Genomic DNA, 12,732 nt, shown 5'->3' with positions numbered 1-12,732 from the left:
GGTGCAGAGCTCAGGAGTACTGTGATGAATGACAGTTTTGATCTACTTTATATAAATGCTCACACATCAGTGGCGTATGGTTGGATTGAGCCAAGAATAGCAGCCTTTCAGCTGTCATGCCATGAGCATTGTATTCCTAGTTATCGTTGCTGATTTTTTTATCTTAAGAGTAAAGTAAAAGTATCAAAGCTTAAAGTAGTCCTTTACATTTTGTCTACCACTGTTTTTAGAGTGCTTAAACATGCAGCTGTGAATATCCAAATGATCTCAACTTGCCTTTTCAGTCGTTTTTAAAGTACAGTATATTTATTCTACTTGCTGAATAGACTTCTTTCTTCTTGCTTGTTTAAGAAATGACTGTTTTCCTAATAGATCAGATGACACAACACAAATCTGTCCGTCATGCACTCTCCCTTTCTCCTAAATTGCTACCACACCATCCTGCACCCTTCTCCATCTTCAATTAGCGTCTTCACACATCACTTTCAAGCTGCAAACTCTCCTCTTCCAAAAATGAAAACATTCACATAAGAATAGACAGTTTAAACAGGTGCTATGGTAACATAATCGTCACTGGGGCAATTACTGCCTTATGCCTGACTAACAGCCATAAATCATTCTCCCTCTACAAAGAGAACGTTGTGGCTCTCCACTCCCATCCAATAATCAGAAATTGCTCCATGTATGGCATGACGAGCGGGTGCTGAAACAGCCCATTCTTCTGCTTGGCGGACAATATTTTGCTCTCTATGGCGACATTACTGGGATCCTTCAGCGAGCTTGATATTGTACCTGCTCTACACCTGTTAGCTTTAGCCAAGGGTTTCATCAGATAGTTGAAATAAATACTAGTCATCATCATAACCATAATCATAGTCATAAAAACCAGAGGCCTTTATGCTGTTGCCAAATTGCCCTGCCATCTGATTTACAGTCAAACTGGGCGGGGAGGGGAAAGAGATAGGGCAGGGAGGTGGATGGCGCCTCTGAATGGAATAAATACTCAAATACACACACCTGCAGACCACCCGTCTCTCTCACACACATATACACACACACACCTGGGAACTCTCACAGGCATGTAATGGGTGGGAATGGTCGTGAAGGAGGAACTCTGAGGAATTCTCTCGGGATTACAAAGGCGAACATTGTACTACCCTCACGCACAATATAGCAGCTGTGTAGAATGATAAGGAGTCAGAAGACGAATTAGCTTTCATATTAAAATAATCCCTCATGTCTAATAACAACAATATTCTTCATAGCGAGGCTACTGCATGCTCACAATGGTTCTTCTTTCTGGGCAGCAACTTGTTGAAAACAAATTTGAGTATTTGTGAAATGGGCCCATCATATCTGCTTGACCTGTCAACAGCCCTGAAATACATAGAGGTTACAGTAATGGACGCCAATAACTCCAGTGAGGAGGCCGTCTGTGTAAACTCAAAATCCTGAGCAGCTGTTCAATACTACAGGGGTGTCGTTGATGTTGCAAAAAAAAAAAAAAAAAGCCTGAAAATGTGAACGAAATTAAATGAAACTGCTACAGACCAATAGCAGCCAACTGTATTCTGATTTATCACAAGACATAAACATAATGAAATTACTGGGGGAATGAATACAGCTACGTTTATCATGCTGTTTTTAAGCAACAGGTACTGGAGTCAAAAGTATTAGGATATATTGAAGCAATTAAGTAGAAACAAAGAAGTCTATTTGAAAGTTTTATTTGAATTTGTCACCTGTATGTCCCAGGTCTGCCCTTTACAGCACAAATGATTAAAATATGATAGGAAAATGTAGTGTGAGTTTCTCATCTTTCTCATTTTCATCCTGTCCAGATATAAAAACAATTTCAAGCCTTGTTTTTCTTTTTTTACTCGTTAAACTTTTTTGAAAGGTGCATAGCATAGCTATTACAGTACAGTTTGCCAGCGGAGGCCACAACGCTGTCTTTACAGTACAACTGTTGATGCTGACCTGTGCAAAACTGAAAGGAGAAACACTGACGTGAGCAAAGAAAGCACAGAGGAAACACAAATAAGAATCATCTATTAAATGTTCAGCTTGGCCTCAAAGCAAAGATTTTGTGTTAGGTTGTGTTGATATCCTTTTATTTCTATTTCTAATAAAGTAAGGCTTTTTTCATTACAAAGTTATGAAGACGAATGAATATTTCAAGTATGCTTTAAAAGAACTGTCAGGCACTTAAGCAGTCTTAGCAGACCCATAAAGCAGAGAACACAGCAGTTAATGCTAATGTTCGCTTTAAAGCGAAGGCATCCATTTCTTATGGATAGCTTCAAAAATACACTGCTATGTGTCAGCCTTTGATGCTACAATTTGAAAAGTGACACAGAGATTAAGCTATTTACTTTTTAACAAAAGCAAAAAGCACCAGATAAAAATGTTCTATCCAAAATTGGCTTAAATATCAGAAAGCAACAAACGGAGCATTTGGATTTTTTTTCCATGCTCAGTGGATGTAAACTATATTTCAAAGTAGTGAAGAAGTTTTTCTTTACATTGTCACACATATGAGATTCTGTAACAAACTGTTCCTAAAAAATGCTTACCATGAAACACATTACATTAGCAGCAAAAACAGCCAGTAGTAGGTTCTATATGTGCGGAAAGCTAAGTACATATCCCGGGATCAGGTCATGCACTGAACTATCAACAGTCCTTCATCTTGGATACAATAATCAAAAAACAAGAAATTTCGAAAAAGGGCTGAACCACTTGTATGAAATGTAGAGTGCATTAAGTTGCAAAAAAATACTGGCAGGACGAAGTCGCTCTATGGCTTTGTGGCGGTCTGCATTCGCAGTCGCCTCCTGGCCAAAGCTTCCTGTTTTTTCCTCTCAATCTCTGCAGCAGAGCACTTTCCTGTCATCTGGCTTGTGACAAAAACTGGAAAGAGGGAAGAAAAGTGAGAAAACTGAATGAAAAAGAGACAATTTCAGCTTGGTTGTTGCATGACCTCGAGCAAGTTTTCATTTCTAAACATTAAACGTCTGCTCATTTGGAAGAACAAAAGAACCCCAAAACATCCAAGTCCAAAGACAAATAAATAAATAAATAAAATCTGTCCACAAATTCATTGGCAATGATGCTTGCTGAGGTTTGGACCCTTGACAAGATCACAAATTAAAGCCACAGTGCGCAGTTTACTTGCTTGGGGGGAAATGGTTAATGTGCACATGCACCGAACTGTCAGTGATTATAAGAACAACATGTGACATCTGTTTTACTTGTGAATTGTCAGTTAAATATCCATTCTTAAAGCAAATTTGATGGAATAGCCATGGCAGACAAATGCATAGAATTAAACAAAACAACTAATGGGGGTGTATTCAGTTACTGGACATTTGACTGAGTCTATCAAAGCAAAGCCATTCTATCTAGTTTTAGATTTATTTGTGTTGTTTTTAAGAAAAAGTATCCGTACATAACACTCTTGGTGGCTTTTTCATTGACAAACATAAAATCCTGTCTTAAAATATTATTAAATTTTCAACCAATTCAAAATTTTTATTCCTATTATCTTTGAATATACAGTTTAGCACAAAGATTTTACACATTTTAGATGTTTAGATTATTCTCATGAGACAGTACTATCAGAGCCTGACTGGTGAAAAATTAATTCTTAAGCATAACAACAAGTCCAGCCATACAGCCAGAGTCATAAAGAACTGTCTTTTTGGCAGAAAGAAAACACATTTATTTAATATATTTTCAAGGGAGACCTGGCCAGGACAAGGACTCCAGCAGCAGATGTTATGGCCCCCACACAGCACTGATCTCAGCAATAAAGAAGTCAATGTAGGATTGCTTGAAGAGACATGAGACACTGAGACAACTTAAATCCATAGAGGAATTGTGGCAAGCTCTCCAAGATCTTTGGAACAGCCGATCTGCCAACTACCTTGGAAAAACTGCATGCAAGTGTGAGAACTGGTGCTGTTCTGGTTCAGTTTAAAAAAATAATTATTATTTATGAATTATTTTGGAAAGCACGCCCACTATAAATACCCTAGCCTTTTATAAAGTCGCATACATAATATACTTTGATACAATTCGGTGGTAATTATCAAAACTTAGACATCATACCTTTGGTGCTTATGGCTGCTGAGTCAGATAGATTTCTTTTGAAAGCTGTGTGATGGCTCTTGGCGTTGTGTACTGCTCTGGCCATCTCTGGATGTTGCTTCATATCCACATTAGCATTTCCAGCCTGGAAAGTTCCAGATGAATCCCCGCACTGACTTAATGTACCCAAATTTGTGTGGCTTCCTGGGAAGCTTTGAGACATCTGTGATTTTTTGTTGGCACCCTTCATGGGAACGTTCCATCCTTGGAAGTTCACAGTTTCATAACTAGCCCTTGGTAATGAGTTAGAACGAACAAAAGCACAAGGTGATTGTCTGTTAGTGCTGGCACCGACGTTCCCAGACCGAGTCATGTTGATGGGCTGCGGCCCTGTGGTTTTCCGTTGTCTGTCTACATCAATATCTTGTTTTTCTTGGCAGTTACCGGAGCTCACTTGGAGCGACTGACTGTTGGCGATCTTCTCCACACTGTCACATACCTGGTAGAGCAGTGCATCATCATCCCTATCATCCCACAAGCTGTCTGAAATATCTTTAACAGAGTGTTTTCCTAAAGAAGCCCCTCTGTGATCATTAGTGACCTTGTCAGGTTGAGGTGTAGTGGATGTCTTTGCAGTTGCAGATTTCTGGTCAAACATCTGTGGCTTGGGTTGTATAACGGTGAAGTTGGACTTAGTGGAAACCTCTTTGGCCATCTGTGACCGCAAGTTGGGGTTTGGCTCTAATTTGAAAGTGTTTCGGTTGGTAGTCTTCAGTTTGGGACAGAGTTCCTGGAGTGTCAGTTTTGTTTCAGAACTTTTCACACTGCAGCTAGGCTTGCAGTTTAGGTTTGAAGGCTTGTGTGCAGGGATTGCATTTGCAATGGGTTTACGAACAGGGGTAGAGTGAGTAGTGTTTGTCTTAGTCTCAGACTGAAAGGTGGTGTTAGGATTGGTGTCATGTTGCTCATTGGGCTTATGGGTCATCGCCAGCAAAAAAGGGTCATTAAGTAATTCATCATTCTCCCAGTCATCATCAAAGTCATCACAGTTATTTGCACTACAGCTATTAGTTCCCTTTTCTTCAGCAGGATGTGCAGCTGTGCCAGACTTTTCAGCTGATTTGAGCTCTGATTGTTGGTCTTCGGATAAAGCTGCATTCACAGGTTGGCCTCTTATTTCCTGTGAACAGGTGGATACTGCAGAGCCACGGCTTAGCCATGCACTCTGAGTGGAGCAGTCAAACAGAGCATGCAGCTCTGCCTCTATCTGGTCTGGTGCCGATGGGTACTTTAGGTCCTTCAAGCTATCATGGAGTGACGATGGTTTCAGTTTTGTTTCAGAAGTGTTCAGACATTCATTAAGATTGATCACAAGGCTTTCTGAAGTTTCCTTATCTTGCTGCATGCTCTCATCAAACTGCCTGGCGAGTTTCATGAGGTCCTCCACACTGCTTTGCCTATGTAGACAAAAGGAAAAAGGAAGAAAGACGCTTATGAGCACCCATACAGGCTGCATATGGTGGTACATAATAACAATCTATAGGGACAGTATTTTGGTCAATATATTGATTATTCACCTAGAGGATTTCTTCCTGAGTCTTGGCTTTTGAATCTCTGGTGTGGCGGGCATGGCACTGTCACCGATCCACTGCAGCAAAGAGGAGTCAGTCCTTTCTGGTTTTACATCCTATAAAAGAAACAAGCACAAGGTTGAAGTGTGTTTACAGATATGTGCTAGAAAAGACTGAAAGTCTACCTATAATAAATAATAATTTAAAAAAATACTTTAATCTTAATAACTGTACAGTACTCTGTTTTTGTAACTATTGTCCATGATGTAAATATTTTTTTTCTGTAAAAATTGTGTGTGTTTCTGTTCTGTTTGTATATGTGCTTTTCTTCTGCTGCTGTTACAACCACATTTCCCCTTGTGGGACAATTAAAGGATTATTCTATTTTATTCTAAATGAAAATTATTATTTTTTCTTATTTAGTTTGTGATTAATTATATTTACCATGGCATTTAGAAATAACCATTTTTGCCAAATATCAATATGAAAATAATAAAAAGCTGAAAAAACAACAGACCTTTGGAGCAATGCGGTTCACAATATCAGATATTTCCACAGCTCTAGTGTTCCTGAGTCCTGAACCCAAAAAACGTGACAATAACACACATGATAGAAATTAGCAAAGTGGTAGAGTCATGATGACTGAAATGAAAAGCACAAGCTTACAATTGAAATTAATCTACTATAAAAAAAAACCTATTCAGAAATCGTTTATGTTGCCATTCATTTAGAACCTGCTGATGAGATGTGCCAGCAAGTGTGAGCTGAGTGTCGGTGTTGTTTACCAGTATGAGTCTGAGTGGGAGATGTGGAATCCCAGATGATATCTTGTGAAGGTTCCACATCTCCTGGAGAATCTCCATTAGCCAAGCCGGTGTATCTGCTGCAACCTCGATGCTGGGGACTTTGAAAATCTGTGCACAGAGATATCAAGTGCCACATCAAATGAGCTAAAACTAAATCATATTCAACTTGGTAACGTTAAATTTACTTGCATGTATTTATTTAGCACCGAGTCTTTAGTTACTTTAAACTTTATGTTAGACATATCAGTAAAGACAAACAGGAGAACAATAAAAGATGTATCGTGATGACAGTTCACACATGAACAGATTCTCTTAGTGTAGTCACAGTTAAAGCCATAATAATATTTATATGATAATTTCCTGAAAAAAATACTTGCTGAACACAATATAAAAACTGGGAAAATGTCTGGTCAAAAACTTGTGTTTTGAATCTTTCTATTTTAGCAGCTTGAGGAGGATACATAATGGTCATTTAAAGCCTTGTCTGATTTGAGTCACTGCAATATAGCATTACAAGAGGGCTGGCTGCATTAAAAGGACATATTCCAGAATGCACGCAACATGTGTTTGTCTAATTAAAACAATCCAGCTATGAGCAAACAATTATTTAGATGAGATCATGCATCATATCTTAAAAGATATTCGAACATGTGGCAACACTTTCTGTATATTCGGAATGCAGTTTATCCTTCCTAGACAGTCTCAGTACTTTACAACTGGTTAGAGTGGAATTAGTGGTGTGTCTATGGTGAGATAACACAGCCAGCTGGCATGTTGTCACTGTCAGTCGCTCGTTTTGATCACCTCATGGCCGCCTTTACTCTTCTGTGTATACAAACACTTGTTATGGTCTTTAGTTAAGCTCGCGTTGAGCCGCAGATCGTCGCCTATATTAACAGACACACAGCCTCACCTTTAGAGACGGGCGTCGTTGTCGTGTCAGGCATCTGTTTTGCTGCTTGCGTGTCTTGTGTTTTTTTGTAGCTGAGTTTGGAGACAGTCCTCCACAGTTCAGTGAACTCAGCATGCGTCCTCGCCTCTGACATGGCTGCACAAAACAGCGGCGGCAGCAGCAGCAAAGCCAACTCTGCGTTACATCGTTTCTTCAGCACTTTCCTTTGTGGCTTTCAACATTGCGGCTAACAATTTGCCTTCGAGAGATTCAACGTTTCTTTGCAGTCTTGTTGTGTTCGCTCGCTCACTCAAAGCTAGCCGCCATGTTTGCTTGTGACGTCACCAAACCTACGGCTGCCGGGTAGTTTTTTCGCAGCTCGTTTGACTTCTGGCAAAGCTAAAGCCTGTGACAGGTATGTACGAAATGATTTCTCCGTGTCCTGAAATATTCTTAATAAGTTATATTTCAGCTCTGTAGATATATATTTAAAAATCTACTGTATAAATATGATTAGGTTTACTGGCTAAAGTTCACCACTTCATTCTCCAATTTTAAATTCAAAATCTAGGCGAAGGCCTTCTCTTAATTCCACTATATTTACGTGTCATATTCAGTTTACTATTCTAGCATATAAAATACAATTAAGACTACATTAAAAGAGTATAATTGTGTGTCGCAAAGCGCAGATGGGCAAAATTAGTTCATCTTCTCACAACGAAAAAGATTATTGAAATACACCGAGATACTACAACATTAGAACCGCCGTTGACAGAAAAAACTACCCCTGAAAGCACACTAAACAATTCACAGCAGCCATTTTTATATGAAATTCAAGGCAAACATGAGTGGTACTAATCACATTAATAATTACATTGAAAACGTTGCTGTCTTTTTCACAAAATCAAGTTTAGAAAAAACTTTTGCCCTGTAGCAAAACCTTCTAACCTTCTACCATCTCTACTGTAAAATAATTCATGCCATTTATGTCATAATGTCTCTGTCCAAACTCCCCAGATCATGTTCTACTGAACTCCCTCAGGATGCATGGGAACAAGCCAAATCCACAGAGGCTTCACTCTGCAACCTGCAGGATCGCCAGGATTTGCTTCTCATTTTTCTGGTGCCAGAAGCCGCAGGGCACCATCAGAGGTCCATGCCCTGACAGGTCAAAGCTGTTTTGGTGGCAAACACGATACTGGGTAGGTAGGTGGATTAATGTAGTTATTGTTGTTAATTGGTGTATTCCTTGTGGTAATGCACCAGAAATAATAATTCAATACTTTTGCCTCCTTGGGATTTAGTTTTACAAAAATGTAATTTGTACTCTGTCTTGTATACTATAAAATGGTATGCCCCAATGAACAAACAAAAGGGGGAAAAAGTCATGTTTTACTTCCTGGCAACATTATTCAAGGCATTGTGTTCACTTTTAGAGAGTCTTGAATAATGTTGCTCAATGTTACCATTGGTCAAAAACAGATATTACAAACAACTTGTTTATTTCAAAGGTAGTGATAGCCCAGAAAGGGATCCTTAAATCTAAGTTTGGAAAGGCTGGTTTAAAGCAGTACAGTAAATAAATCAGACAGCTGATTAGTTGTATCCAAATGTTTTTTCCAGAAATGTAATTAACCTTTTTTGGCATTTTTGGACCACTTTTACACTTTACACCTGTCTTTAGTCAAAAAAGACCATATTACATGGAGTTTGAATTGAAAATAATACACATAGTTATATTTCTAGACCTTAAGATCGAGAGTCAGGGAAACTATTAAATACAGTTTTTATTCTGGGCACAGGGCCATGCTTCTTTTGAGCCAAGGTGGCTGGTGGGTCAGGGGCTTATCTTTTGTTTTAGTTTGTTAGGGAGTCAAAATCCGCGTCCAAGATTTTTTCTCAGATGAATTTGAACTTCTAATTAAAATACATCAGTCAAATGTGACATAAACACTTGCGCTATCCAAACACGGACACTGCCTTCACACAGCTTTTCTGACCTTTTAGCGTTGTCTCAGGCTGTTTTTAATTCAACTTTGTCTTGATTATCATGTTTTTGTTTTTTGTGAGGGCTTTCTGGACTTGGAGGACTTGTTAAATATTCAAGACTTTCATTCAGGGCTGTTCTACATAGTTTTTACAGTTATTGTTACCTATTACGGTATTCAGTCCGAATGAAATGAGTCAGGTCTTGGAATTTGTTTGGGACTCAGCTAGGCCTTAGTCATATCCTTTCTAACTATATTTGGCTTTTTACTGAGTGAACATCAGAAATGTTGGCTTTTTGCATGCATACGTCATGGTCGAATGAATAATTACTTCAGTGGTAGCAGGTTACTGACGTACAAGTTGATGACTCCTGATTATTCATTATGTTTCTGAAACTGCTCCATGTTTCCACCATCATCATCTTCTTATCTCTGAAAGCTGAGAAAAGGAACTACGTGATGAATGGTGCTGTGTTTATTTAACCATGTCATGCGTGACAGAGTTTCCACTGAAAATGCTGCATGACTCCATTGATGAAAAATTAAATGTGTGGTTTAAAACAAACACACACACAAAAACTGGAAACTCCCCTGTTCTTATTTCTGAAAGGAAATTAAACTTCTGACTATAGACTGGTGGAAATTTTATTTTTTAGTCAATCACAGTTGATGCTTCTTCTTGTGAAAAACATCTATTTCACCAAAGTTGTCAGAGGTTCTGCTAGTGAGGATATGAACTGTCATCAATCAGTTCTCGTGTGTTTAACTCTTTTCTATATACTTGCAGGTTTGCAGAATGTGATTAGTTCAATCTTGATTTGATCTTATTCCTATTCTGTAATCCAAAAGCTGTCTTTCTGCTCCTAATTTTAAAACGTTAATGCAACTGAACAAATATTTTACATAGAAAATAAATGTGGATTTTTTTTTTTACACATTTTGTAAAATTCTGCATAGCAATTTCCAAAATAAAGCACTAGATGGTGCTTGTATACCTCCTTGGTATTTCTCGTGTGTGTGTGTGTGTGTGTGTGTGTGTGTGTGTGTGTGTGTGTGTGTGTGAGTGAGGAGTAGAGGGTTGGGAGGGGATACAGTAACTAAAGTCAATATAAACTGAATGCAGATTTTGTAGAAAATATACACTGAGTTGCTGTGGTGCTGGAATATTATTTAGTTAAAACACACACACGCTGCAGTGAATCACAATGCTTGATTATGCTTGATTCTGCTTTGATTGTTTTCATTTGGAAGCAGTTCATCAGCATAGGGAAGCCAATCAACTGTGTTTCTTTGATTTAAAGCCAGAAACTGTTATGAACAGACGACCTGTAGTCCTGTCTTCGACTTTCCCTGTTAAAACATAATTCTTGTTCCATCAAAACATCAGCAGATATTCAGCCACCACTAACGATAAGATGCATGTTAGATGAGAACAGCTACAGCATATGTCATCTTTGGGGCACGCTCATTTCATTTAGCGATTTTAAAGTGCCAAGTATTTGTTGTCAACAAATGTGAAAGTTTAAAACATTCTTGTGGCCCAGATTGGTCAGCTTTGTAAAAATGGTTGTTTACTCATTAAAAAGGCAAACCCTACAGTATGCTGCACAGGCAGTCAAAACGTGGATTGCAAGTGGATTTCTTCAATGCAGCTGTATTTAAAATATTACACATTGTTAAAGCTGTGTAATAAGTCTGATTTTGTGTGTGTGTGTTTGGTCAAAAAACACCTAAAAGAAATTTGAGAAAACCTTTGATTATAAATTTCTGTTGTGTAAATTGTGAAAAATAGTACTTTCTCAAATCTAGAGAGCAGAATGTAAGTAATATTTGCATTTCCTCAATGAATGTCTGAAATAACATTTTCGTCTGTTACCTAATCCATTTGAGCACCCTTATCTAAAAAGAAAAAAATTGTCTGTTGCGATGCCACACACTGCACACAGCATACAGCACATTTCTGCCTGTAGGCCATTGTCATGTTAGTGGCGTAGCTGCTGTCAGTGTTAAAGAGGTTAACTGGAACCGCCAGTATGGATGTAACAGTGATTTAATCAACAGTTAGCTACGTTTCATGCCTCTCTTTAATGCATTCAGCTAATCTTGGGGGTATCCCCATTGCTCTGTGAAGCGAGCTGTGTCATATCACGCTGCCACGAAAATCCACACCCGGGGGGCGCCGTCTCCTGCCCATCTAAAAGTCACTGTAACACCCTCTGTCACACTGAATACTAGCATTTCTCAGAAGTGATAGTTAGACTGGGGAATAAAGGGCATGGACGTGTCAGCTTGAATTTGAATATGAGGCATCAGCTTGCCTTGTGTTCTTTACCCATTCTGTCATCTCTCCTCCCCCTGCAAGCTTTTTCAAGTCGTGTAACAGCAAGAAAAAAATAATTGCCAAAGCCTGCTAAAGGAGACGAGAGGAAGAACATTTTAGTGTGGATTCTATAAGCCTTGTCTCATTCTTTCCCAGAAGTCTGTCTCCTCAGCTAACTACCTACCGCCTTCTATTTATTGGTTACGCCTGGGTTGTTTAGAAGCAATTAAGGAGCTAATTGTTGAGATTTCTGAGCACTGGGTATTATAGTAAAAAGTAAAGAGCTAATGGCTAATTGCCCAAGCAGCTGCTAGTGTTTATGAAGGAGGAGCAAACATGCCAGGGGATCTACCAGGCGTAGACAGCAATGAGGACAAGGAAGGGCTTGTGTGTGTGTGCGCGTGTGTGTGTGGGGAGGGGGTGATCATCATTGCTGTGGATCCCAGGGATGGCTCACACTGGGCAGCTGCCAGTTGAGTGAGAGACGGAGGAGAATAAAAAGCTCAACTCAGAAAAGTGTCTGCATAAATAATAATCACCTCTTATGGCCTCTGGTTCTGCATCTCCAAGGAGTCCATTGTGGCTTCTGTGTTTGTATGTGAAGGGTATATCACAATGTTTATGCCACCCCCTTCATCCACCCACACCCTCCAACTTTTCTGCCAGACCCCCCCCCGTGGGCTAGCAGTGCCTCATGGATGACAGTTAGCATGTGGCAGGGCTCTCTGAAGTGGAAGGGATCCAGGATGCTGGCTTTCTGTGCCAGCTTCACCAAGCTGGGATTTCACCCATTTCACAGTGTCTGCCAATGGCAGGGACTGTGAATGAAAGCATTTGAAACAATGCCTGGTTCTGCAGCGTCAGATCAGTGGGCTTCAGCAATGGTTAGATGCAGCCTAAGGTGGCTTGGCTTCTATCTGAAAGAATCCCAGCAGCCCTTTTGGTCACATGAGGCGAAAAGGAAGTGCTAAAGGGCATCCAACTGCACTCTACTCCAGCGGTAGATTGTTGAGATGAAGAGGAGGAAGAGTCGAAATGATCATCAAAGCGAGGCAGGCATGGT

At 39.5% G+C, this 12,732-nt stretch overlaps 1 protein-coding gene and 1 long non-coding RNA gene across 3 annotated transcripts in view; one reads left to right on the top strand and one right to left on the bottom strand.

Annotated features, from left to right (window-relative positions):
* Window positions 1–1,711: 1,711 nt before the first annotated feature.
* On the bottom strand, window positions 1,712–7,699 carry LOC101464229 (ETAA1, ATR kinase activator). The gene is made up of 6 exons (XM_004553450.6): window positions 7,383–7,699; window positions 6,449–6,577; window positions 6,181–6,239; window positions 5,670–5,779; window positions 4,114–5,549; window positions 1,712–2,913 (listed from the first exon to the last, which is right to left on the bottom strand). Exons 1-6 carry the CDS (start codon window positions 7,513–7,515, stop codon window positions 2,801–2,803), a joined length of 1,980 nt encoding a protein of 659 aa, XP_004553507.2. The 5' UTR covers window positions 7,516–7,699; the 3' UTR covers window positions 1,712–2,800.
* Window positions 7,693–12,732, top strand: part of LOC101464509 (uncharacterized) — a 94,305-nt gene continuing 89,265 nt past the window's right edge. For both annotated transcript variants that reach the window (XR_191243.3, XR_013101341.1), the window contains exons 1-2: window positions 7,693–7,776; window positions 8,379–8,563. This is a non-coding gene — a long non-coding RNA (uncharacterized LOC101464509). The remainder of the gene's footprint in view (window positions 7,777–8,378; window positions 8,564–12,732) is intronic.

Source organism: Maylandia zebra, linkage group LG13, assembly GCF_041146795.1.
Source record: "Maylandia zebra isolate NMK-2024a linkage group LG13, Mzebra_GT3a, whole genome shotgun sequence".
NCBI classification, from domain to species: Eukaryota; Metazoa; Chordata; class Actinopteri; order Cichliformes; family Cichlidae; genus Maylandia; species Maylandia zebra.
This window is presented reverse-complemented; position numbering and strand designations above follow the sequence as displayed.